This window comes from Nipponia nippon, unplaced genomic scaffold (genome assembly GCF_047370975.1).
Source record: "Nipponia nippon isolate SJK-2023a ecotype South Korea unplaced genomic scaffold, ASM4737097v1 scaffold_7, whole genome shotgun sequence".
In the NCBI taxonomy this organism is placed as follows: Eukaryota; Metazoa; Chordata; class Aves; order Pelecaniformes; family Threskiornithidae; genus Nipponia; species Nipponia nippon.
This window is the reverse complement of record NW_028262391.1, coordinates 42,221,017-42,246,327: the sequence shown is the minus strand read 5'-3', so window position 1 is coordinate 42,246,327 and position 25,311 is coordinate 42,221,017. Positions and strand designations below refer to the sequence as shown.

Sequence of the window (25,311 nt, the reverse complement as noted above, 5' to 3'; positions counted from 1 at the left end):
ACTGGAGTGGAAGTAAATTTATTTTTCACTTTTTCACTTATTTTCTGAATGTGTGTCAATGCACTACAGGCCTAACAACTGACACTAGAATCATTAGGAATGTCTCTAAGACCAAAGGCAAAAAAAAAAGATCAAAGTTACTGTATGTTCTTGTTCTATTTTTCCGAGTAAAAAAAGCCTTGCAGTCACAACTGCCCTTCTAGACTTATTTTAGTCTTTGTCTGCTGCGTGCCCTATTAATCTTTGTTTTCCAAAAGATGTGTGGACTGTCAGTGAGATACTGTCTGTTCTCAAGAGGAACTTCAAATGCTTTCTCAGTACACTCAATCATTTGATATCTATTCTTTCAGAGGAAAAAAAAAAAAAGAGAACCCCAAAGTGAAATTGTCAGGGCTGACTGAGGCCTCTGTACTCTCCTGAATTCTAATTGCTTCAGCTTTTCCTGCAGAGGAGGAAATTAGGCTTGTCCAGACAAAATTAAGCTTATCAAAATAAATTAACATAATCTTGCCTATACATTGCTATCAGAAAGTTCCCAATACTCCAGCAAATACTTCAAGATAGATTCTGAAAAATACGTATCACTCAACAAGTGTTGAATAAATCTTTCTTAGATAAAAAATATAAAGATACAATTTCTTAGAAAGATTAGTCCTTCCACACGTCAGGCAAATGGCACATTGTATCCTTTCCAGCAAAAAGAACATTCATATTCTACTGTGCTTTAAAAAATTAATGGATTATATTCTCATTTTTGGGTCTTGATTTCAGTTTGCTTACATGTAAGACAGCTGAATGACATTTCGCTAAAGACAGAAAAATACAAGCTCCAGTTCTGAGTTCAGACAAAGCAGGAAGGTTTGGAACTGTCAATCTCACAGTTATTAAACTCTAAATGTCATGACTAACACGCTGGGGTACACTTATTTTTATTTCTCCTATCTACAGTACTTGCTGAAGATCCCCACATGTTTGTTTACTTTGGAACTGATCATTAAAAGACAGGACTTTTTTCATTCTAGACTTCCTGATCTAGCCATCCACAACTCTTGGATAACATAATGGTGCTAATCTGAAAATCACCTGGACTTTTTACACTTTTGGGGTTCTTGGGTTTTTTTCAGTACATTTGAAAAAAGGCTTGGATTATGGTAGAAACTGCATTGGTAAGAAGTCAACACTTTAGATCCTTTATAAAATTACTTCATTTGTATTTGTATCATATTAAGGCATTACTATAACTCATTACCAATTTTTGAATCGTCATGACTTTAATATATGCCAGATCTTAATGCCTGCAATGTATTTAGCACAGCTACATTGTCATTTGCTTGCATAAAATTCAAGGCCTCACAGAAGTGTATGTCTCCAGCTATCTTTTAAACTAATTTAGATTTGATCACCCAGAATCTGGACACTTCCCCAGTTCAGATCTCGCCACTGCCCTGCCCAGGGTGGCTGGAATTTTAGGGAAACCCCAGCTACCTAGACAAAACTTGGATGAGCAAGAAAATAAAATGGTGCAAATCAAGATTTAAATAAAAGGAAAAAACAATTGACAAGTATGAAAACACCAGGGCCATGCTGATAACAGCTGTGTGATCCCTAACTTCTACATATCCTCCACAAACAGCCATATACATAAACAAGTCAGAAAAAGGAACCTTCAGGAGAAGAGTAAGCTTTGTGTAGCAACTTAGTTTTAAAATATTAATAAACTAGAGCTCCAATTCAGTGTATGCTAGATATGCTTACAAGGGTCACCCTTTAACATCAAAGAGTGTGTTCAAAGTATGAAATAGGAGTTTTACTATTTATCTGTGACTACAAAAACATTTACAGTTGCTATTTTTAAACTTCAGTAAAATATCTTCAGAAGGCTCCTTGATGATTCAGTCAATCTTCATGCCTGTATAACATTCCTTGTTTGATTTCAGGTTTAAGATTTTTTTATTTGTTGTTGTTGCACTCATAACATACCCAGAGCTTCACTGTTCTATCGTAAGAGCATGAAAGTATTTTTGTGTCTTCAAAGCCAAAATGGCAGGAGCTCACAGTATCACCGTGTCCTCTCGGCATTTTAAATTGGATCTGTAAAGGAACAGAGCAAAGTTTAGGAATATTTTTCCTTTAAATTATTTTTGACTGCTTAGTCCACAAGGGGGAGTATGAAAGCAATAACCGGAGGAGAATAAAAACTTTAAGTTCCACTTGTCTGAGAAGAGTTCACATCCTCTCCTTGGTACCAGCTTGGAGTGATTTACCAAATCTGGTCGAGAAAGAAAGGCTGACAGATGAAGATTTTAGTTTTATTTTTCCGGAAGGGAAGGTTTCTTTTGGTTTGGTTTTGTCTCTCAGTTCTTCTTCCCCTCATGAAAAGTAATAATTCATCTTTAAATCTCATGAAGGCTCTCTACAGTCTTGCAAACACTTGTTTCCTTGATGCTGGCCCATCAAAGGGCAGCACATCAAGCTCCGAGGCCACATGTTTTAGCTGAAACCATTACAAATTTTGTCAAAGATATTTTGAAAAGGCTTTTCTGCAGTCATGTAGGAGTTTGCTCATGACTGTCCAGTACGTGTTTGTGCGAACAGAGCTAACAGAAAACCAGCTGCCGCGAGCATTAACCACACGTAAAGTGACACGGAGCTTTCCAACCCTCGGCTTCCAGCAGCCCTCGACTACCCCGGGGCCCGGCCCGCCCCAGCCCTCCCCGCCCGCCAAGGCCGGGCCCTCCCGGCCTACCGGGGGACTCACGGTCGCCCCAACCGCCCTCCGCCGGGGAAGGCTCCGGCTCCGGCTCCGGCCCCAGGCCCAAGAGAGGCCCACGGCTGCTTCCCGCCGCCATCGGGCCCCGCGCGCTACCTCAGGCAGCGGCGGCCGCTCGGCGGGAGAGCGGCGCTGAGGGCCGGGTCCCCGGCCGCCGCGGCTGTCACGGCCGCCGCCAGCACGCCGTCCATGCGTCAGCGGGGCACAAACGCCGCGCAATGCAGTTGCCGCGGTTTTTTTTTTTTCCTCTAAGGGAGGCAACCTCAACGCCCAGTTTCTTGTTTTCCCTTCCATCACTCAAGTTTTCTTGTCGACTTTACATTTAAAACCGCACAATCTGTGTGTCAACACAAGACTATTATATCACTTCGCTCTCATCAAGAGCTGTCACAAAGCTGTGAATACCGAAAAAATGTACTAAATCAGGCCCCAGAGAACTGCCATCTACCACAGTGAATTTCAGTTTAAGGCTTTTGTTCATAGTTTTAAGCAGAAATGTTCTCGGTTTCCCTGTGCAAGACCCTGGAAAGAGAAGTTCTAACAGCCCGATCACTCCAAGAGCAGTGCAGTATTAGTTCACACTTTATATTAAAATAATTCTACAAGATGACAATGGCTTTTTAAATGCAGTGCATGAAACAAAAATAAAAGTGGTATAAACAGTTTCCGTTGTAAGTACATAAAATAAGGCAGGTTGTAATTATAGTACTAATCTTTTAGTACATTAGCCTTAATAATTTGTGTCAAAGTGACAGTTTATTGGTTTAGGTTTGCTATGGTAAATGCTATATACAATTTGGAGATGAAGAAAATAACTCCAAATACAGCCAGATACTGCAAAACTACAATGTGAAATTCTGCATTAGACTCATTAAAAATACTTGCACCCAATACAAATTTTACATTGCTTTAGTTTTTAACTTGCTAACTTAATTCAGACCAAAATTTACTCTCCAGCATTTTAAAGGTCCTAGGCAATGACTTACCACACAAAAATGATTTTTAATACTTAAGTTTATTAAAATATCTTGTTTCATGTTAATTAAAACAGAGCCTGCAGTATTTTAGATTATGCTGCCCAGAAAGGAGTCTTTTCAACATTCCATAATCCATACATTTTGAACATATGAAGCATCACAAAATAAACATATGCACATTTACTTTCAAACAAATTCAATATGAATACAGTATCTACAGTGCTTCGAAGTATACATGATTGATCTACCATCATGGAGGAGATCAAAAATTTGAGATCAAAAGTCACACAGCACTGAAGAAAGCAAGCTACCTCTTCAATACTGAAGTTGTTTTAATCTAAAAGGAAGAGAGAAAAAGAGGTCAGACTGAATAGAAACATGCAACATTAAGAATATTTAATTACTTGAGCAGTTTCTTAAACGTCAGTTTAAGAGACACATCTGAGTCATGTGAGATAAAAACATTTTCTCAGTGATGTAAAGAGAGACATGCAAATGTGAAGACTTCCAAAGTAACTGCTTGTACAAAGAAGTCTCACCATTCTGTGCAAAATGCATAAACCCCTATTTCATCTATTTAGAAATCAAAGGAGTAGTTGTTTGGGTTTTTAATAAGAAAACACCAATACATAACTGAAGCTCAGTTCCAAAGGAATGGAAAGCAGAGTCCTTTGGAATGGCAGCCTTTCCACTGGTACATGTCCGTTCCACTAAACCCCTAGACCCAAATCATTTTGCCACTAGGTCAGCTGGATGTGGTATTTCAACAAATGTGTTGAGAACTCTCCTTCAGCTAATAAGAGACACTAACCAGAAGCCAACACAGTGACTGCTCCATATGGGATGCACTAAAAGTTGACTATGATCTGAACTACAGACAGTTGCTTTTGTTTGTACTTTACTTCAAGTGTGTGAGCAAAATGAAATTGCAAATTGTTCTTTTTTGATTTTCACATTTCTGTTGGCACGATGTCGAAGTCTTTAGTTTATAAAAATGTAACAGCACAGTCTAAATTTAGCAGACATGTACATGACTCAAGCATTGTTCCGCTTGCTTCACTGCTCCCTGCTCCAGCACAGAATTATCTTAAGCATCAGTGCCACACAATGGATCTATTTGAATCAGATCTTTTGCTAATTATCAACAAACCAAAGCAGACTCAAAACATTCTGAAGTAGACAATGTTGCTTTCAGTGTCTCCAAGTAAAGAGAAGTAGACAAAGTAACAGACATATGAATCACCACCTGCACTTTTTCAATTTAATTCCCATTCAAAATGCCTTCCAAAAATATCAGTCATCTTTAACTATAACCTCCATTAACCAGAAGAGTTGTGTATTTAGTGCCCTTTACCTCAAGAGGCTTCTACCCTAAAATTAATTACCCTCTAGCCTAGGATACCTAATATTTGTAATCTTTCCTCACTTTATTAAAAAAAAAAGTGAGCAGTATTTTATAGTCATAGAGGGACTGGCTACATATTTGCTGCAAATAGGTTCACTAGAATGACAACTCATAAATTGAGGTTTTAGTTATCCACTGCAAAATTTGCAAGTGTTTAAGTAAACTTTCTGTTTACCTTCTTAGAAGTTCTTTGGGTGACAAGCCTGTGGTATCTATATCACTAAGGCTGTCACTGCTATCTGCAGTATCTGAGCTGCTGTCTTTTTCTGATTTTTTACTCTTGTGTTTTCCTTTGTTTTTCTGTTTCTTATGTTTCTTTTTCTGTAAAAAGAAGAGAAATAATCCTTTATTTCGTTGTGAAAGACTTGGGTTTTTCTGAAAGGCAACAACAGCAAAAAGTTGATTTCAGTGTAAACTCCAAGCTTAACTGAAACCGAACACTTAACAGTGACTCTTTTCCAATACTCAGGCTGAGCTAAAAAATATGTACCAAAATCACACATTTCATCCTAAACACTCAATCCCCCTAAAATAGAAATATCATTACTATTTGTATAGAAGCCATGAATTATACGCAGTTCTCAGAATATGCCCAACATCTTCAGCATACAACATTAAACTACCCACAATATTGTATCAGTAGTCACATTGTATACATGGAAACAGCAGCACCCTAGTTGGATAGTTTTCTGTTCTGAACTTCAGGTTTCAAGACACCCGAGAAACTCAGCTGCTTAAGTTCTAGTCCCAGTATATCTATTTTCTACAATCTATCACAAATAATAAAAAAATTTGACTGGCAGATCAAGGAATCAATAAACTGTTTATTTAAAATAAATACCTTTTCCTTCTTGTGTTTGTGTTCTCTCTTAGTCTTGTGTTTCTCTCTGTGCTTTCTATGTTTTTCTTTCCTACTAGGCCCAGGAAAACTTGCTGGCACCACTGCTTCTTGTTGCCAAGTAGGCCCTAAAAGCACAAAGCAAATGCAAAAACAAAAACAAAGACCAAAAAAAGGCAATTTTATTATTAAATCCTATATTACTTTTAATCTATAGGATAGTTAAAAAAAATTTAAAAAGCAAACCTAAGCTTTCAAATGGAAATGAAATGTCTAAAACTCCTAACTCCAGCCTTCCTACTGTAATTAAATGCCTTTGCAATCTGTTATTAAAAGAAACTGCAAGACTGGTCCTATATTTTCACTACAATTTTTTATCATTGCCTCTACAGAGCTACAACAAAACTGGTACACAGGCAAAGAGGTTCCTGCTAGTGGATCATAGCGTGGTAAAAAAGCATTTGCTGATGCCAGTTTAACATAATACAGGCCTTAATAGGTAAAGTGCCTATTCACAGATGTTTTTTAAAGAGAAATATCATGTATCTTACATACAACTTCAATGTGCAGAATTTACACACTAGAAGTCTACAGAACCTACCAGAATAAAAAGCTGGAGGCAGCTTTGGTCCAAACTCCTCTGTTGCATCCAGTTCCTGCTTTGAAGTAGGCAACAAAGAAACGCCAGGATCAGTTGTAGCAGCCACATTCTCTATGAAAAAACAAAAACTTCTTTATTTGAAAGGAAAATAAGGTAACACTTTTTCCAAGAAGTGCTGAAGAAAGTTAAAGGAGGCTTTCTAAAAACCTCTAAGAAAGCAAATTGATCAGCATCCTATATCTCTGTGGACTGCTTTGGCTGACTGGATAGCTGACATTCTGAAACATGTCAACATACTGTTGTGTTTTTTTTTTTTTCCTTTTTAATCAAAATTGACCTTTTACACTATACAATTACTAATTAAATTAGTATCAGTGCATGTATTTGTAACACAATACTACTTTTCCATTACTTAGAATGAATAAAAGACTCCACAAGATGTATGAAGTTAATGAACACTAAAAGTTAGATGTTAACAGAACCAACTGTGACAGTAAGTGGACAAAGTATTTCCATTGTAAGGTAAGTATATTGTACATTTTGTTAATTTAATGACATCCTGAAAATGTGGGAACTCTTTAAAGCTTGTTTATTAAATTTTACTAGGAAGTAAAGATTGGTCTTCTCCCTCTCTTGTGGAAGTATTCTCGCAACTTTTATAACTAGAATACAAATAAAATGCAACTTTTTGACATCTTAGAAAAATTATTTCGACATTATATTTTATTGGAATGTCAGTATTTAGAGAGTGAATTTAATTATCAATGAAATGCAAGTTATTTATTTCTGAAGTTGTCAAATATCCACCACAAGACAGTCATAATTTATCAATCTATCCTACAATGTATCATCAGTATAAAAGTTTCCCTGTATTTCTCAGTGACGTATGCTCTAACATTAGAGGTTTTGTTTCCCCTCACAGTTAAACAAGCATATTCCATAGGGCAGTTTGCCTATAAAAATCTACGCAAGACACATGGCAACGTAAACAACACTATAACATGCAAGGCCTTATTCAGTGCTGTATTATTCAGTTTGTACATGCCCAGCTCCACCAATGCCGGAGGATCTGCACAAGGGCATAGCACTGTCCCAGCAGTCCTGGAGTATTTGATTCATAAATGAAGCTTTTACAAGGCATTTATAAAAATGAACATCCATTAAGCACTACCTTGTACATTAGATGAAGAGCTGTCTGGTAGATCATCTTGCTTGGTAGTTTCTGAATCTATTACCGAAGTAGTTGGTTGCTGTTCTTCATCACTCTCTTCTTCAGAGGAAGATGATTTTTCATCTGAGGAACTCACAAAGATGGCCTTAAATAAGTCCATGGATGGTCTGCTTTCTTCTTCCTGATCCTTATCTTCATTAGCTACCTGCAGAACGGCATCATAACAAACTGTGTTTATAAACACTAAAGAAACTAAGAGTCTCTCTCTGAAAAGTAATAACTTCAAATATGCTGACATGTATTTACAAAACACTCAAATATCACAATAGCTGTGAAATACACAATCTTAGGAACTGCTAGTCCAAAATAGTAACACTCTGGAACACTGCTAAACTAAGTCACTGTTCTGTAAAGGGTAGTGCAATTTGTGCTACACAGACAATTGAGAATAGATTCCCATGTATTATAAATTCTAATTCATTAATTCAAACTTCAATTACACACTACTAAATTTTAGCAAAAGGAAAACATCACCTTTCTCCCCAAAGTATGCACCCTCCTCCATTCAAAGCAGAAAAAAACCACATTCTGTGCCTGTGAGCAAAGTGGGTGTAAGGGACTGATTTTAACTCCCAGGCTGCTGTGCTACATTTTATCTTCTCTTAAGCTGCTACTTCAAGTATAGTCATACTTGCTGTCCTTGTATGCTGTAAATGTTTTACATCTCAGTCTTATAACCTCAAAATTCTTCAAAGTACAATCTCACATCTTTGCTTATCCTGAGTTGGCTCTTCTGCAAACTGACCTGTATTAAATCAATTCATACATTACCCAACCTTCTTTCAGGACTGTGAAGGTTTACAGCTATTCCCCTTTAAGTTCAAACACCGTTGTAAACTCACCTCAGTGGTAAGAGTTTCACTCGGCCCAGTTCCACATTCTTCTGCTGCTGGCACTGGTGGCTGCTGCTGAACATCAGCTTTTGATCTAGCAAGACTAATGAATTCACTGATAGAATCTTTTTTCTCCTTCTCTTTATCTGACACATCCCATCTTGAAGGTTTCTTTGATTCTAGAAACGTCCCAAACATTCAAATCAGTTGCATGCCAAATTATCCTGCGTTTCATGGCCTACTCAATTTTAAATTACTCTGCTTCTTCAGTAGTTTGATGTTTTTTGAATCTTTCTAATGAATGTCTGACCTATAAAGGTCTTCTAGGTAGAAGAAATTAGCATAATATCACTGACTTCAGTTTTTATGTCACTGAATTTTTTTCAATTTCTTTGTTTGGGGTTTTTTAATTAAAAAAAAATCAGGTGGATAAGTTCTCCACGACAAAGATAGGCTTTTTCTATACTATTATCTTATTTACAGCTAAATGAATAAAGTAACAACAAACTTACTATTGAGACTGTTATTCTGTTGGATTTTTTCATTTGTTGCTTGAGTTACAGATGTGGTGGGCTCAGGCAGGGTTAAGAAATTAAACACAGAGTACTTGTCTCGTTTCACTTTCGGCAACCCAACAATGGAAGAACTAGAAGGGAAATAAAAATGTTTGTTCATTATTGTTTTCAACACAGAAAAGGCCTCAAATTATCTACAACAAGCTGAAACACCTACAGTAGTCCTTAAAATGTATACTATTTTGACAGAGGTCACCATGTTTAATGAGGCAAATAAAAACATTGGGTAGTTCTATATTACATCTATTATGACATAAAAAGAAAACATCAAGCCAGATTTTCCACAAGCATATGAAAAACTCAGAATTTTCAAAAAGTGTTAAAAATATCAGTATCAATCTTCTTACTCAGGATATGGATCAGGAACATTAAATCTTTTACACAACAGCTTTTCAGGATGCCATTCAAACTTGTCTCTTGTGAGTTTGCCAAACATCTTCATCTTCACAGCAGTTTCCTTATCATCAATATCATTCTGAAAAAGTCAAACATTTATAGCTCTAAATAAGTAACAACTTACGGAATTGACTATTACTGTTGTAAAACTTAAGAACAGGACAGAAACATAAATATTTAAGTGTAGTTTAAGAAATCACTGCTTCCTATGCAGTGAGTGTTTTTCCAAAAGTTTGCTAAACAGAAGGGCAACAAAACATTGACATTATACCTACAAAAGAGTTTTAAAGAAAAAGAATTTTGGAAATCAGGGTTAAGGCAGCAACTGCAGCTCCAAGGTATTAAAAGACTGTAAACAGCATGCACCTCTTGGTCGCGAGGAACTTCAACTTTGTCAACATCATCTTCATATTTAGCCCGGGTAAACCTGGATGACAGTGTTGAATTTGAGGATTTGTAGAACATTGCTGCACGGAAGAACTCCTCTTGCTCTCTTCCTCGTTCCCATTCTGTCATACTTGGGTCTAAATAATGTTCCAATGTATCTACTGTAAGATAAGGAGATAAATGCTTAGCAGAGATTACATCTTACTTAGGTCTGATGCTTTTCAAACAAAAAATAAGATAGTAAGCAAACGTCCTTGCAAGTATTTAATGAGTATTTAGTTTAAGCATAGTATTAATCTCAACTGTAGTTGCTGAGGTAGTTTTTCAAGATAGCAAGAATGACAGCATTTGCTAAATGCAAGATAGGTATTTTAAATAATTTTACTTGTAATGCTGACTCTTTACTCATTGCCCTCTAAGGAATGTTCAAAATACTTAATGCATTTAATAGGTGTTTAAAACAAAAACGTATAAGCCAAAGCTTTCTCAAATAACTAAAACACAGAACAAAAAAGTTAACCAATGAGTAAGCCTGGCCAGGCTCTGGTAACTTCAAGGGGCTTTCTGGTATATAAAGCACCCACTGATAAATACAGAATTTGGACACAGGTTTTTGTAAAAAATACAGACTATGTTTAAAGCAACAGGTTCACATTTGCTCCCAGAAAGAATAGGAAATAACACCAGCCAAGCAAAGACACTCTTACAAACAGGATCTTAATCATTCAAGTTATTTAAATATTTCTGCATGTTCATCATTATGACTAAGGAAGCACTTACAGTCATAAGAGGATACTCAATTTTACACAGGCTAAAACCCAGTCCTGAACAGAGGAATTGTGGGTTCAAAGCTCAAGTAGTCCGTGCCAATGCGGTAACCAGAAGAGGCTACTGACCAGGAAATCTTTTTTCATTAGTGAAAAGGATTATTTAAAAAAATACTATAATAACAAAACAAGCTTTTCTACCTCACAGTATACCCTTTCCTCTGCAAAACTTTGCTGTTGCCCTTTTTCTTCTTCCCCAATAGCCCCTTTGTTTTTAAAATACAAACCAACTTTTTTTTTTTGTTTTATTTTAAGACAATCTAGATTCACCTGCTGCTGCTGATCTCCCTAGATCAGATTTCAGCTTTTTATGCCTTACAGAAAAATCACAGTACTGGGGAACTCACCACAAGGCATCGTAAGTACCTGGTTTAATGTAAGATATACCACAGTATCATTTAATAGCAAAAACCTAAACAATATGGAAGGAGACTGAAACAGCATGAAAAGAACAGATGAAGGGGTTGATGGTTTTTTTTGTTTGTTTTGAGTAAGAGCTCTGCATGTATGCTATGATTTTACAGCCACAAATTTTTCTGAGACGAACATAAGTGACAGTGGCAGTTTGAGTATCCAAAGGACACGTAATACAAGCTTTATCAAGACAAGAGTGAACTACTTCCTCATTTTAGGGTACTTATCTCCTCTGGAAGTGCAGGGTATGGGTTTTCTTTTGATTTTTCCTGTCTTGTGTGGGAAAAGGCAAAAAAATTGCCATTCTACTGTGACCTGATAATCTTTCTGCCTTTATAGGGTCTGTCAGTTTCACTCCTCAAAAGAGAAACAAACTAAATGAAAATGCTTGTTCCATGCATAGTTTATGGTACTGGCCAAAGCTGAAGTCTACTTCGGCCAATGAAAGAAGGGAAGCCTAGAAATACAGGCAATTAAGTAGAACATCCTTGAGAACTTCACTTCTGCTCCAGCATAAAAGTATGAAATGTAATTCCTAAAATCAAGTCTTGCTGACATGTAAATTACTGAGCAGTTTTCCTAAAGTGAACACAATTAAATATCAGTAAAAATTTCTTTAATATTGGCCCTAAAAAGAAGTAGAGGGAGAAATGCTGTGGAATTCAGGAAGAGAATTCATAGCAAACATAAAATGCAACAGGATGAAAAAGGGGAAAAAAAGGAAAAAAAAAAAAAATCAAGAAATATTTTTTCAAAGAAAAATTAAAATGTCAGGATTAATCTCTTCAGTTACCTTTTTCTCCTTGTTTAAGACTTTTCACAAAACTTTCATATCTTTTTTGTTTTTCTGGATTTCTTGCAAATGGTTTGAAGTCACTAGAACCAGCATTTGCTAACTGCCCCCCCAACAACATTTGCCATTTGTGAGAAGCATCATCTGGGGAGGCTGGCTGGAACCTGCTATTTCGTGACTGCTGATGCAACATTTTTGCTTTCATTTGTTGTTCAGATGCTTGTTTCACTTCTTTGAGTCTTTCTCTATCTTTCTCAGACAGATATTCCAAAACAGAAGGAGCTGGACCTAAAACAAAAAAGAAAAGCAGTAAGAGATAAATAGAAATAAAAAACTACCTCAACTATTCCTGCACTTTAGTGGAGGAAAAAAGCCTACCACTATGCATATACATTCAGAGAAAATGCTCTTAAGCATCAATAAACAGTATAACGGCAGAGATAGCAGATTAAAAATTGGCCACTATTGCATCTTTTATGCTATTTACCATATATTTACATATTACTTTGTAAACTTTACTATTGCAGATACAAATGCTAACCACATTTACAAATTACCTTTTTAGGGCATTTGCATGTATTTCAGTGAAACCTCACTTTACAGGGGAAAAAAAAAACCTCACAGCCTACTATATTCTGAATTCATAATAAGGCCACAAAAAAAAGAAAATAAAAACCCAAACAACACAACAAAGCACAATCGCACACATACTTTTCGTCTTTGAAAGATTTAAGTAAATGAAAATACAGGCAGATATGTCAACAATTCACCTGCCGAGATGAAACTGAACAATGACGAGGTATTCTAGCTAATCCAACTAGATTTAATATTTTTATATTACAAAATAGTGTTCAAGGCTGGACCAATTTTTTACTGTTATATAAACAAACAGGGAACCTGAAACACAAGCAAAGGTGCGGTCACATATATCAATACCTTTTAGACCAGTCTCTCCTAGTCGTTCCCTCCTCTGAGACGCATTCAAAGCGTGCCTGCTTTGTTGAGTCGTATCACTCTCAAGTTTTCCAGTCGATTCCTCTAATGCCTTCTGTAAACGGTAGTTTTCATTCCCAGCTGCTATCACAGGTCGGAAGTAATGGACTGGTCTGTAATTTCGTGGCAGGTCAGGTGGTGGATAAATCTTGGCGGGGGGACGACAAAACAAAAATCCACTAAGAGAGAGATACAACTTTGTATTTAACACTTACAAATGTGTTTCAGAAAAAGTCACCTCAATCTAAAAATTCCTCAATTACACCTTAGCAGTAGAAACAGATACTACAAGCTACCGATTCTTTTAGACCCAATCAGTAAGTGGCATCCTAATACAAGCTTCGGGTACAAAACGTTACACCGTTAATATGTAACGATCATGAAAAATAGGAGAACGTGCACTTCAAGCCACAGCAAAATTAACAAGAGTCTTAACATGCATTGCTTTTATTTGAGAAAATGCTCTTGGTATTGCTTAATAATTAATTTTTTTTAAAACAGAAGTCGCATCATTTAATCAATTAATTGAACTACTGAGTACTTCTGTGCTTACTGTATTTTAATATCTTTCAAAGTCCTTTTCCCCCCACATGGTTCATTCAACTTGTTACTTCAAAGGTTATCCCTGTGCCTCCTATACGATGCAATTTTATATACCACGCAAGTGTTCTTCTGTTTCCTTCTTGAGAAAGAGGACCATGTCACACAATTCTGTTTGTCATTCTAATTTATGCAAATATATATATATATGGCATAAATGATGCAAACTTGAGAATAGGGCTAACGAATTAACTTGTCACCAAAATAGTGAAGTGGATGAAGCATGGGGCCTGATTTTTACAGAAAACTGAATGCTACATCTGAAAGATCTAGAAGCAAAAGATGTACATTTTTTTAATTTTGAAGTTAAATAAAACCATTCCTGTAACTTTATGCCAAATAACAGTAGATAGTGCAGAAGGCATTTGTTCAAAGCCAGTACATAGGCAAAGTTTAAATTCATCCAGCAGTCTGACAAATTTTAGGTTTGTACTGAATAGCCTCCAACACTATAATTTTGCTCATTCAGCAATCTTTATTGCTGACCAGAACTTTTATTTCTAAGAACATAAAAACCACTGAGCAACAGTAAAGTCCATAGAGCTCACATGTCAATTTGCTGATGTTACTCTTAATACAAAAATATCAGTATCTGCTTACCTTGCTCGGAGTTGATGATTTTGATGCCAAGGAAAAACCGTCCAAGATTTTGCCTATATATCTAACTTCTCTTTCAGACCCTACAAAACAACCATAGAGTTGGTCAATATTTAAAACATGTATGTTAAGCAAAAAACATTTTTTCTAAATATTTTCCATTTTTCAATACATTTTATGGAGCATTATTGTAGTTCTTTGTCTTCACTGCCTTTTACTTAAAATTCAGGGTTCTGAATCTGGATTAGTATTATACAGCTAAAAAACTACTACCAGAGAGATTGCTGCAAGACCAACATGGCTAATAGTGAGGCAACAGTATCACTACTGTGCGTAGCTAACATTGTGAGTGCCATTAATTGTGTACAACTAACGTCAATAGGTACTCTACAAATCACTACAGTATTTCATGCACTTAAAAGCTGCACTAAAAATAAAGTGGTATCAAGATACAATTTACAAATGTTATTTGAAAATACACAAATATATCTAAAAAAAAAATCCTCTTTGCAAGTATTGGGTCATATTTTGTAGCCATGATTCACTATCATTTGTTTCCTTCAGTGGAATTGAATGCTCTACCTCACAAAGCAGCACATATTGTCCTTTTAAAAATATAATTTGGGGGTTTAATCTGCATTGGGATTAGTGGAGGACTTTGGAAATTATTTCCACATTTGGACACTTCAATATAGACGGAAGACTAGATGAAATTTTGGGTAAGAGGGCCAGAAGATACAAGTCCACTGAAAATTAAAATATTTGGAAAACAGAGACTACACTTACGTCATATTTTTTCCCCAAATACAAGTTATGCTAGCTCTTTAGATAGAACTGCAGTTCTTACTTTTTTTGGATTTATACTGCTTAGGCGCTGTCCAGCCATACAAGCCATCTCCAGGTTCCTCATCTTTTAGAACTGTATCATATTTTGACAGTGTTTCAGTTGCATAAATATCATCGTCTTCTTCCTCTAAAGCTCCTACGCCAAAAGCCTAAGGTATATTTTAAATAATGAGAATTCAAAAGTGTAAAAATAATATTTTTAAGTCACATGTCAGAACACATCTATATGTATATCTGTCCATCTATATTATATAAAATGTCCAGTATACATATATGTACTGGGAAAAATGTACAGCTTCACAAAAAAATGTGCTACCAACTAGTAGGAAAAAAAAACCCTCACTGAACACAAAAGCAAGCGTATTCCACTCCCTTGGCAGGGAGGGACAGTAAGTTTGGTCTGTACAGGATGAGGACAGCAGCCTAATTCCACGAGGTAACATTTGCAGTCTGACTAAGAGCAGGTTAAGTTCTCAAAAGGAAAAAAAAATGTAAGTTGGTCTGAAAATTAAACAAGCATCATTCCCAGAAATATAAATTGACAGAGCTTCTACATAAAAACTACAAATACCATGGAGGGAAGCAAAACCTCCCTAGCTAACAGATTCAACATTACTGAAAGTAAAATTGACAAAAAAATGTAAACTAAAACCATACTGGATATCAACCTTCTCTAACCAAAGTTACACAAGAATTTTCTCCTCCCAGCTATTCAGAGTGAGGTATGTTATAGTTCTCTTTAACAGTATCGATGAGTGAAGGCATTTAAGAGTTCTAAGGATTTGCCCACATCTTCATATTAAGTAAAAAAAACCCAAAAAATCCTGTTCTCAAACCACACTAAAGATTTCTTACAATAACCCTACAATGACTAGGTGCCTTCCACAGAAGAAAAAACAAAATTTATTTAGATTTTACTGCACTAATAATAAAAATGCATTAAAAAATGTCCTTACCTGACCTGTAATACCTAGTTTTCTTCCTTTACTGTGTCTCAAATCACCAAGTAAATTGCTTGTGTCTTCAGAACCATCCGTGAAAAGATTCAGGTGTCCTCTTCCAGATGCACCAAACAAAGCTTGTGAGGGGTCCAAACCCTTATAGCCAAGTCCATGGACATTCTCTTTTGGAGTCAAATCTACAGGCATTACATCTTTCGGCGCAAATGTCACATTCTCTGGCTGGTATTCATCCTCTTCATCCTTGTACAAAATAAAAGTATATAACAGCAAATATGACTAAAAGTTTTGTATGTTGTTGAGCTTTTACAACATTTACTTAATATGAGACTAGGGAAGTTTGCATTTCCTAAATTATATATGAAAATATGTATGAACTACACCTCCTTAAGCAGCAAAAGAATAAATTCAGTTACATTAAAACCTTTCTTCACAATAAGCATAATAAGTATTTAGGAATACTTTTAACAAAACTTGGAACTGCATGTTAAAATGCTGTTCAAAGACATCAAAGAAGTTTGGGGTTTTTTTAATATGTGTTAGCACATATTCTTACATAAGTCAACAAACAACTTTTGCCTGTTCAATACCTCAGAACCCTCAGACAGTCCAGGTGGTAACGCACAACCATATACTTTCACTGCAGGGTCTGTAAGAGACATAATAGTATCATATTCAATTACAACTCCTTATTAAATTTCTCTAAGATCAAAGAAACAGACCAAATAAAACAAGGTTTTAAAATGAACTTTCTAATCAGTCTATGAATGCTAACTTTCTATTAATGAGCTCAGGAACTTCACTGAACTTACCAGGTTTCTGCCTGCGTGGCTTTCTTTTGACTCGCGGTCCAATTCCTTGTCCTTCTTTCCAGCCCATTTTTCGTAACAGTTCAACCCCAACTGTTATTCTAAGGAGAAAACAAAGGGGAAAAAAACACCTCAAACCACATTTTTAATATTTATTGAGGAAATAATATACATATGTACCATTTGAAATTATGTTTTTATACCCCACTTTAAAATCAAATCTGAATGTATCAACATTTGCATATACACTACATCCCCGTTTGTAAATGTTTACCTGATACAAGCCTGCACATATGAAACAAAAATCCAGGCCACCTAGAAAGCATCACACTGCAGATCTTCCAGTCTCTTTCATGGATTACTGTGGTCAAACCTTACTTTTCTAACCAATACAATACTTCTAAGTGAAAGGAATTGTTTGGTTAACTGCTACTTAAATTTACTTACTTTGATGGTCCTATTAAATCATCAAACGTGGTGGTTCCTGGAATGGCAGCAACTACTCCTGCAATCTGTCTAGCTTTCTCTTTTATTCTGTCTTTAGCTTTGGATGCAAAATCATCTGTGGTTGTAATATCTTTTGGTGCTATCCCAAATTCACTAAGATCCTAGAAAATATAGACAAAATGGAAAAATTTAGATTAAAAATATGTTTCCCTTAAATGCTTACTTACTGTAATGGTAAAGGAAAGAAAACAGGATATGACCCTCATATTGGCTAATTTTTTCAAGCCATTTATACAGTTGCTTTTTCAGTAACTTGAATGGTCATATATTAAATAGCTTCAAAGCATTTGTATTTTCTGATAGAGAAAGTGAAAAGGTTGAGTGCCGGGGTTTTTTTAATATTAAGATTACAGGAGCTTCCTAAGTGAACCTATGAAACATCCTACAGGACCTAGCAGTATAACACTGTATATAAGAAGTAATTTTAAAGTTACTTCCATTTTCACTATTTAAGTTCTTTAGAAGATTTCTTTCCCTGAAAACCTGCTGCCATGGCAACTACTTCCAAAAGATTTGTATTCCTTTCTAAATTTACCTCTTCATCCATGAAGTCTTCTGGTCCAAAAATGGTTCTATCTGCTCTCTTCTGCCGTGACGATACAAAAGCTGAAGGAGTCCATCCTTTAAAGGAAGTAAATATCTAAGTAAGGTACTGTAAACTGCAACACAGTATTTGAAAACAATGCGAACATTTCAACCTCACACCTTAAGGATACATCAAGGGAACATTTATAAAATTGCAGTCCAAAAACTCAAGGGGAAATAACTTCAACAATACTGTTTCAACTATTTACAGCATAATGAATAGCAGAAAAAAAATGCTTGATGACAGTTAATTTGTTTTCACTAACATTAAATTATGGTAATCAATTAACCCTTCCCAGAAGACAGAAAAATATCTAACCTTCCTTTGTGCCAACAGTGTTAAAGTAACCAGCAGAGAAACCACCAGTGAATGCTCCATGGAAACGCTGATATCGTCCCTTTGCATCTTTAACAGTCTGTTCTTGAAGAGGAACTGGCTTTTTAATTCGTTCACCTACAATCAGATAAATCAGAAACTAAGTCACAACATTGCATAAGGAATGGACTCTCCACTTGCTCCAGACGCAATTTTCCTCTTTGCAATTAAGAACTGGATCAAATAGTAGCCACCCTGAAGTGGAAAGCATCGGCAGTTTACATTTACTCCCACCCGACTTTAAATATTTGTATACACTGTTGATGCACACTGCTACAGTAAAAGCATTAAGTGTTGAAATAGAAATCCTACATTGTGATGAGTTCTGAGAACATTTTTTTTCCTGTGAGAGGACACTTTTAGTTGTTCAGTATGCAAGACCCCTGACAGGATTTCATCACTTAAGTAATTGTCTTGAAAAATAACACCACATCAGAATTGTCCAAAACTGAAACAAAACACAAAAGCTATCGACTTTGACATAAATATTTGCACTTTTAAAACAATATTCCTGTGAATTAGGTGGCACAGAACCAGGAGTCACAGCTGTACAGAAGTCCTTGGACGATGCTGAGTCTGCCTCACGAATATAAGTGTAGGATGCTCACGTTAGTATAATTGCATACTTGAGATGTTCTATTTGAACGCTACTTTTTTTTTGAGGCTTGGGGAAAGGACAGAAATAAAGACAGGCCCCCAGCTCCAACCAGAACAGTGCCGCACAAACCCTGGGGCACGCCAGAAAGCCAGCGTAGCGCCGAGAGGCCCCTTTGACATGCCCGCCGCGGGGAGCCTGCCCTCCGTTCCCAGGCCGCTTCACCCCGCGGCCCCTCGCCGCGGGCCGGCGCCAGCAGCCCTCTCGCAGGCCAGCGCGGCTGCCGAGGCAGCCCCTAGGCCCCGCGGCAGCAGGAGGGGGAGGCAGGTCTGCGCTGGGCCCACACGGCACAGCTTTCCCGGAGCGAAGGCCGTGAGGAGGCGGACAGCAGCCCCGGACCGGGCCCAGCCGAACGGGGCGGGCCCTCCGGGACACCCCGGCACCTCACGCCGCGCTGCCTCCCGGCCCGCGCTGCTCCCCAGCGCCCTCCGCAAGGCACGACGGAGGTACCGAGGAGGAGCAGGCGAGCTCCCTGGGGGTCCCTTACCCTCCTGCAGGGGCTGCAGCGCGGTCCCATAGCTCACCAAGTCCTCCTCCTCGCTGTCGCTGGACTCCGCCGCCGCCATCTTGCCGCGACGGTGGCTCGCGCGGGACACAGCAGCGTCACGTGAGGGAGGCGGAGCGGGGCCCTCCCCTCAGGGACCGCCCGTGATCCCCGGCTGCTCTGCTCGGCCCGGCCCGGCCCGGCCCGGCCCGGCCCAGCGCTCCGTCCCCGTCGCGGAGGGAGTTCCCTACGGGGAGCTACGGTAGAGCGGGGCGGGCACGGCGGTGACCGGAGCGGGTTAAGAGGTTACGAAGCCCGGCGTTCTCAGTGACTCCGGGCAGCCTTTTGGGCCAGAGAACTCTTGTGAGGAAACGTGGAAAATGCTGCCGTGTGGTGCTCGAAATTAATGGTCCGAAACGTTGTTTGATGTCTTTAAAAAGGAATAACGCTAGAAGATGTCAAGCACTTGATAATCGATGGCCGTCCGATCGGCTGCCTCGAAACGCCTAACGCGCCCCGTCAGCCCCGCCGCGAAACACCTCAGCACCGAGGGCCACGAAAGGGCGGCAAAAATTCCGCGAAAAAGGTTTTGCCCGAATCAAGGTGTAAAGCGAACTCCACTCTGAATCAACAGGACCGAGGGAGGTGCGGATTGAATTGAATTACGGTCTTTAGCAGATACAGGGCAAAATTTGTTTAACCACGGTGTTTTACGAGTTATTGAAAAAGAATGTGCACAGGAATCGGTGCAGAAGTCTGTATTCAAGCCTTTACTAAAAGAGCTTTATCCTGCTATACTTTCAGGTGTCTCTGCACCTGTTTGGGGAGTCTTGTATCGGGAGAGAAACTTTTACTGAATATATTTTATACAAAGACCACATAAGAACCAGTAAGTATTAACCGGTAAGACCCAAGTGTTCAAAATTTGGATTTTAATTTTGTGGCTTTCCACAGTGTTATCGATGAGAAACTCATATGTCGGTTTTGATTAAATTGGTTTCCCAAGCTTACATTTTACCTTAATACTCAGGTTCATTACAAGCACAATATATTATAAATTGAAGGAAAAAAAAATATAAAGAAAAGAAAACCCCAAACCACCGCAAACCCGAACAAAAACCACTGCATTTTGTTCTGAAGATAGATTCCATCAATCCACAACTTTTGTCAGCAAGTATCAGCAGTTTCTTGAAATCCTGAAAATAAATCTCAACACAGTCTTGAGAGACTCTTGCCTTTAACAGATAAGACTTCTGCAAGTTCAGTGGCATATTATCTAATCCAGTATTTGTGTTTGTTTGTATACGCAGAACTGGTTTCTTTCAAAGTGAAACTACCTGAGTTTCATGTGGTTTCAGGTTTCCATAGGAAATATTTACACGGTTTCATGCAAATAGGGAGTACTCCGTTTAATTTAGGTCTCTAATTCTCTTTAAAACAATATAGTAGAAGCCACAGACATTTATCTACATGCATTATCTTTTCTCATGATTACTAAGTAGTAAGCAGTTACCTAGAATATATAGTGGCAAAATGAGTTGTTAGCACAGTTGCTGTTTCTCTTTGTTTAGGAAATAATTGTTCCTGAATAGTCAATTCTATGTGACTTTGATTTAACACACAGGTTTAAATAAACCTTTTTTGCACAATGTTAACAGAAAATCTTTTGAGCGCCTTGTCTGTTATGTTCAAAGGGTTGGGGTAATCAAATATTGAAGTTTTTTTCCCTTTAAGGCTTTTATCAGATTAGAATGACTTTTGCATCCCAGTGGTATTTCCTTCTCCATGGTTAACTCTATCTCCTGTTTACAATTGTTAAACCAGGTGACAATTGCTATTTGTAACTGTTAAACAAGATAGTAATTCCAGTGGCTTTTGGTAATTGTAATGAAACTAAAATATTAGTAGGTCTGGATAGCTTATGTTTAAAATAAAATTTTTACAGTCATTTGGCTGGTAAAAAAAAAATCAACATTTTTGAATGAAAGCTCAAATACTTGCCAGTATATATAAGGCTGAAATTGAGCCCCTAAGACGTAGAAGGACTTCAGGCTTTAGTTTTCCAATTCATTTTCAACATCTGTTTTTGAATTAGTGCATCAAGAGGGTCGACGATGAAAGTGTCTTCCTATGTCTTTTGTTATATTCTTTAAAACCAGTTCCTCAAATAGATAACTTCTTGTTCATTAGTTTTAAGCTATGTGAGTCACTGGAACTTCAGACTAAAAGCAGCATAATCGATATATAAAAGAAGGACGCAAAAATTTGATTCATTTATAGGGGTGTTAGAAACATGTTAAAGAAAAAAGGAAAACATAAGTACAGGAATTATAAAAATATAATATTAAATACACTACCTTTTTATTTTTCAAAACACAGCAAAAAGAGAGACAGCTTGACTTCACCTATGCCTTATCTTGCGTTCAGTGGGAATATTCCCCCTAATATTCTTCCTACTAACACTTGGCTACTGTATCACTTGATGAAAGACACATGAAGTACAGACCCTGAGGCATTGTTTTAGCTTCTATGAAGTGCTAATTTTCATTTTTTAAAACAATGAAAAAAAAAAGAGATAACAAATATTGTCCTTAAGTACACAGATTTTTATCTATGGATCTCGGCTAAAGGCAAGGCATTATCTGGGAAAAGCGGTGATGCTTTTGCCTGTGTTTGGCCTTACCTGCTTAATTCCCACTGAAACTGCAATGTCTCGTTTCCAGTATGATCTAGAACAGGCAAAGCACATTAGCTATTCAACAGTAAATGGGATTTTTTTTTTCAGTGAAGATGAAGCTGCAGTTAACACGTGCCCCACACTTAACTTGAAGAAGCAGCAGTGAAGGGCTGCCCCTAGGGCCAATCCTATCCTGGCCATCCAAAGCCCTTATGCTGAGTGTGTACACCATTTTTATACCATTTTGCCATCACTCAGTAAATTTATTGGTAAGGAAACCTTCTACTGGCACTTCTTACTTGCAGTTCCTGTCTGATCACTTTTCAATTCATCTGTCATAAAACGCAGAAGAACTTCTTTTGTTTATGAGAACACCTTCCCATTCTTTACTCTCAAACTTTTCTAACTTGAAAATATCCTACATCTTGTAAACTTGTAACAGTCTCAAAGCAGATTCACATCACTATTGCTACTGTGCCCCCATGCCCTGTTTTTGCCATTCTCAATTTCTTTTTTTTTCCCCAAATACATATTTGGAAAGGGGGAGGGAATCAACCTGTGACCCCTGTTCCTCTCTCCTCACCTAAAACTTCCCTACAGTAGCCAGACATTTGCTCATTAGGAACTGCAATCTTCAGAAAGAAAGCATGATACTAACTCGCTGCAGTTTAATTCATTGACCATAAAGCTATAGGCTGTCAGGGTTATGGACAAAATCTTTCTGTCTTTCCTCTCAGAACAGAAGTTTAATATTCAGAGCCACAACAATAGGAGAAGAAATACATAACCATGTGTCAGGCTCAGAATTCAAGAATCTACCTTGAGAAACAGCAGGAGTTGATGCATACATCTCCTTTCATGCAGTATCATTCTAAAGTGCTTTTGCTGATGAGCCTCTGTGTCTCTCTGGGACTAAAGCTGTCTCTGAGGCACCTGTTACCATCCTGCAGCCACGAGGTCTGTGAAGATCATAAAAAAGAAACACTTTCCGGAGAGCAGCACCTGTCCTTGCTAAGTCAAAGCGGATTCCTATCTTCAGTATGTAACAGTGCATCAACACACGTCCCAGCAGGAAATTAATTTCCCCAACCGAGACCATTTCCTAGTGCCCAAAGAGAAGACTAAAGACGGAATTTCATATATTCACATATTTTTTCAAGATGGGGGAGGGGAAGAAGGACAGGATTGACTGAGCAAGTGGAGTGATAGAAACATAACAGAAATATGGCACATAATGTGTGCATGTATCATATATGCTATCGAGTGTCTGCAGTAAGGCTATCCAAATTCTGGTCCCTCTTACCTTTACTATTGTGGGACAAAATTTGGGACAATTCAAGCTCTGCCATTCTGTTCCTGTTTTCAGCGTGGTCATTGTCTGGATCACCTGGCTGGTTTATCTGTGAAGATGCACAAAGCCAGAGAGCACCGAGTTCTGTAAAACAAAGAGGGAGATCTGATGCAGAGATAAGATTCATTGCTTTCAATTTCAGTACTTCAGGCACAACATACTGATCTTCTTTGGATGCAAATTCTTAAGCATTTGGTGCTTTCTCAGAGATAGTGACACCAGATCACTGAATTTACTCTCTTCTAATATTAAAGATGAATATCAACCAAACATCTGCATCTATATGCCCCTTTTTCTGAGCGCATGAGTTCCAGATTCCTAGCCTGTTATTACTCAATCTTTACAATGCAGCAAACCAAACCTTCTGATTAATATAATTGTGAGAAACTGAGAAAGTCTGCGGTATGAACCCACGTCTATTTAGGAATTCTAATAGCAACCAAAAAGCTACTGGAGACAAGATGTTTAACCAACGGGTGAGAAGAGCAGGGACATGGTTTTTTGAGGGTAAATCAGGTTTTGGAATGTTCTAAGCTGCAATTTACATTCCAGGGTCAGGGAGCGCTCCTACCCAGTCATTACACAGCTCAGCCCTGGCTACTGAGACTGTACAATTAACGTGTGCCTTTTGCAGAAAAAGCAGATTCACCATATGCAGACAAAACTTACAGTGACTTACTTGAGAAATATGATATCAGTCCTAATGCAGTCATGATGAAGCACCCTTTATCCAAGTGAGGGGAAGGCACAGTCTAATCTGGCAGTTGTGAGAGTGTTGGGCGATACACCCAGGACACTAAAGATGAGGGAGGAAGCCTGTAAGATCAAGCTTGGAGTCTCCTGAATTTGCTGTAGAAATCTGCTGTGTGTAGCGCTGCTGACTTTGTTTTACTCAAAGAATTCGTCAGCAACAAAGAAAGGCTGCATTCTGTCACCAAGATATGTCAGAAGTTATCTTTGGTATTGTACTGTGCAGAAACTTATGCAAAGTTGTGTTTTACACATAACCATGATAATGGGCACTCATCCTGTTGTTAACTGTCTGACCCTTTGGCCTGGCTACAAACTCTTAGGACTTTATTTGGAGTAATAGCTGTAGCCTTTCAATGAGATCAGTTTTCAATAAAAGCAGCGCAAACTCCCAAGACGGTCACATTAATACTGTTTTAATTCCCAGGTTGTATCAGCGTGGCCTATGCTGGCAAATTACTCATTTATCTCTCATTTATGTTAACTTAAACTAATTTATATGTATTGCATTGGAGTTTTACACTGATCTTGCAAGATTTAAATTTTAAAATCCTTTTTAATTTGGCAGGTAAGTACGTTTTCTAATAGCATAAAAATAATTTAAAACATTTTTTACACCCTCTAAATAGAAATTGGAGCAAGTTAAACTACTTTCCCACTTTTACCTATTTCTATTTAACATATAATTGGATACATTTATCCGGTATCTTTAGAATTATTGAAAAAAAGGAAAAAGTACTGGGGCAAGAGTAAACAAAATCAGAAAGAGCAAAATTCAGCTGACTTCAAGAGAGCAGCAGATCTTTGGATCCCAGTTTCTGAGTTGCTGACTCTAGTCTTCTTCCTTAAGAACAGGCAGTTTAACTGGACTGCTCTGCATAACTCTCTGAAGACACCAGCGTTTTCAAAGACCGTTTCAGTTAAGGATGTAATTCCAAAGATATTTTTCCTTTGATAAAGAAACGTTGCCTCTGCAGATTTTTTTTCCTGACACAACTGCACCATACTTCTAAGAAAGATGAAAAAAAGAGAAAAGAAGGGGGGGAGGGAGGACAAGTTTGGTAATACCGATTTA

General features: G+C 37.7%; 1 protein-coding gene, 1 long non-coding RNA gene and 1 other non-coding gene across 6 annotated transcripts in view; 1 reads left to right on the top strand and 2 right to left on the bottom strand.

The window, feature by feature from the left end:
• LOC104013300 (uncharacterized) overlaps positions 1–2,093 on the bottom strand; it is a 31,551-nt gene extending 29,458 nt beyond the window's left edge. For both annotated transcript variants that reach the window (XR_015700626.1, XR_015700627.1), the window contains exon 1: positions 1,981–2,093. This is a non-coding gene — a transcript (uncharacterized LOC104013300). The remainder of the gene's footprint in view (positions 1–1,980) is intronic.
• Positions 2,094–3,707: 1,614 nt separating this feature from the next.
• Positions 3,708–19,633, bottom strand: GPATCH1 (G-patch domain containing 1). 3 transcript variants are annotated; one of them, XM_009465754.2, is made up of 20 exons: positions 19,462–19,591; positions 18,263–18,397; positions 17,894–17,979; positions 17,299–17,459; positions 16,855–16,952; positions 16,633–16,691; positions 16,040–16,285; positions 15,085–15,232; positions 14,241–14,320; positions 12,984–13,188; positions 12,048–12,335; positions 9,993–10,174; positions 9,578–9,705; positions 9,168–9,301; positions 8,665–8,834; positions 7,763–7,967; positions 6,592–6,702; positions 5,994–6,118; positions 5,328–5,473; positions 3,708–4,084 (listed from the first exon to the last, which is right to left on the bottom strand). In XM_009465754.2, exons 1-20 carry the CDS (start codon positions 19,538–19,540, stop codon positions 4,063–4,065), a joined length of 2,808 nt encoding a protein of 935 aa, XP_009464029.2. In that variant the 5' UTR covers positions 19,541–19,591; the 3' UTR covers positions 3,708–4,062. The 3 variants fall into 3 exon arrangements, 2 of the variants coding, with proteins under 2 accessions (XP_009464029.2, XP_087596537.1); XM_087740411.1 differs by having other exon boundaries at positions 3,709–4,084; positions 19,499–19,633; XR_015700714.1 differs by lacking the exons at positions 3,708–4,084; positions 5,328–5,473 and having other exon boundaries at positions 6,592–6,700; positions 19,462–19,569.
• Positions 19,634–19,743: 110 nt separating this feature from the next.
• LOC148051035 (uncharacterized) lies at positions 19,744–24,272 on the top strand. The gene is made up of 3 exons (XR_015700715.1): positions 19,744–20,103; positions 20,263–20,347; positions 22,873–24,272. It is a non-coding gene; the product is annotated as an uncharacterized LOC148051035 (long non-coding RNA).
• The last annotated feature ends 1,039 nt before the right edge of the window (positions 24,273–25,311 follow it).

Excerpts from the sequence above, each read along its gene's own strand:
- GPATCH1 (XM_009465754.2), bottom strand. The coding sequence starts at position 19,540 with ATGGCGGCGGCGGAGTCCAGCGACAGCGAGGAGGAGGACTTGGTGAGC. Across the intron at positions 9,302-9,577 it reads GTTCCTGATCCATATCCTGA|TTCTTCCATTGTTGGGTTGC; the intron begins GTAAGAAGATTG and ends TTTCCCTTCTAG. Across the intron at positions 4,085-5,327 it reads CCCAAAGAACTTCTAAGAAG|ATTAAAACAACTTCAGTATT; the intron begins GTAAACAGAAAG and ends TCTTCCTTTTAG.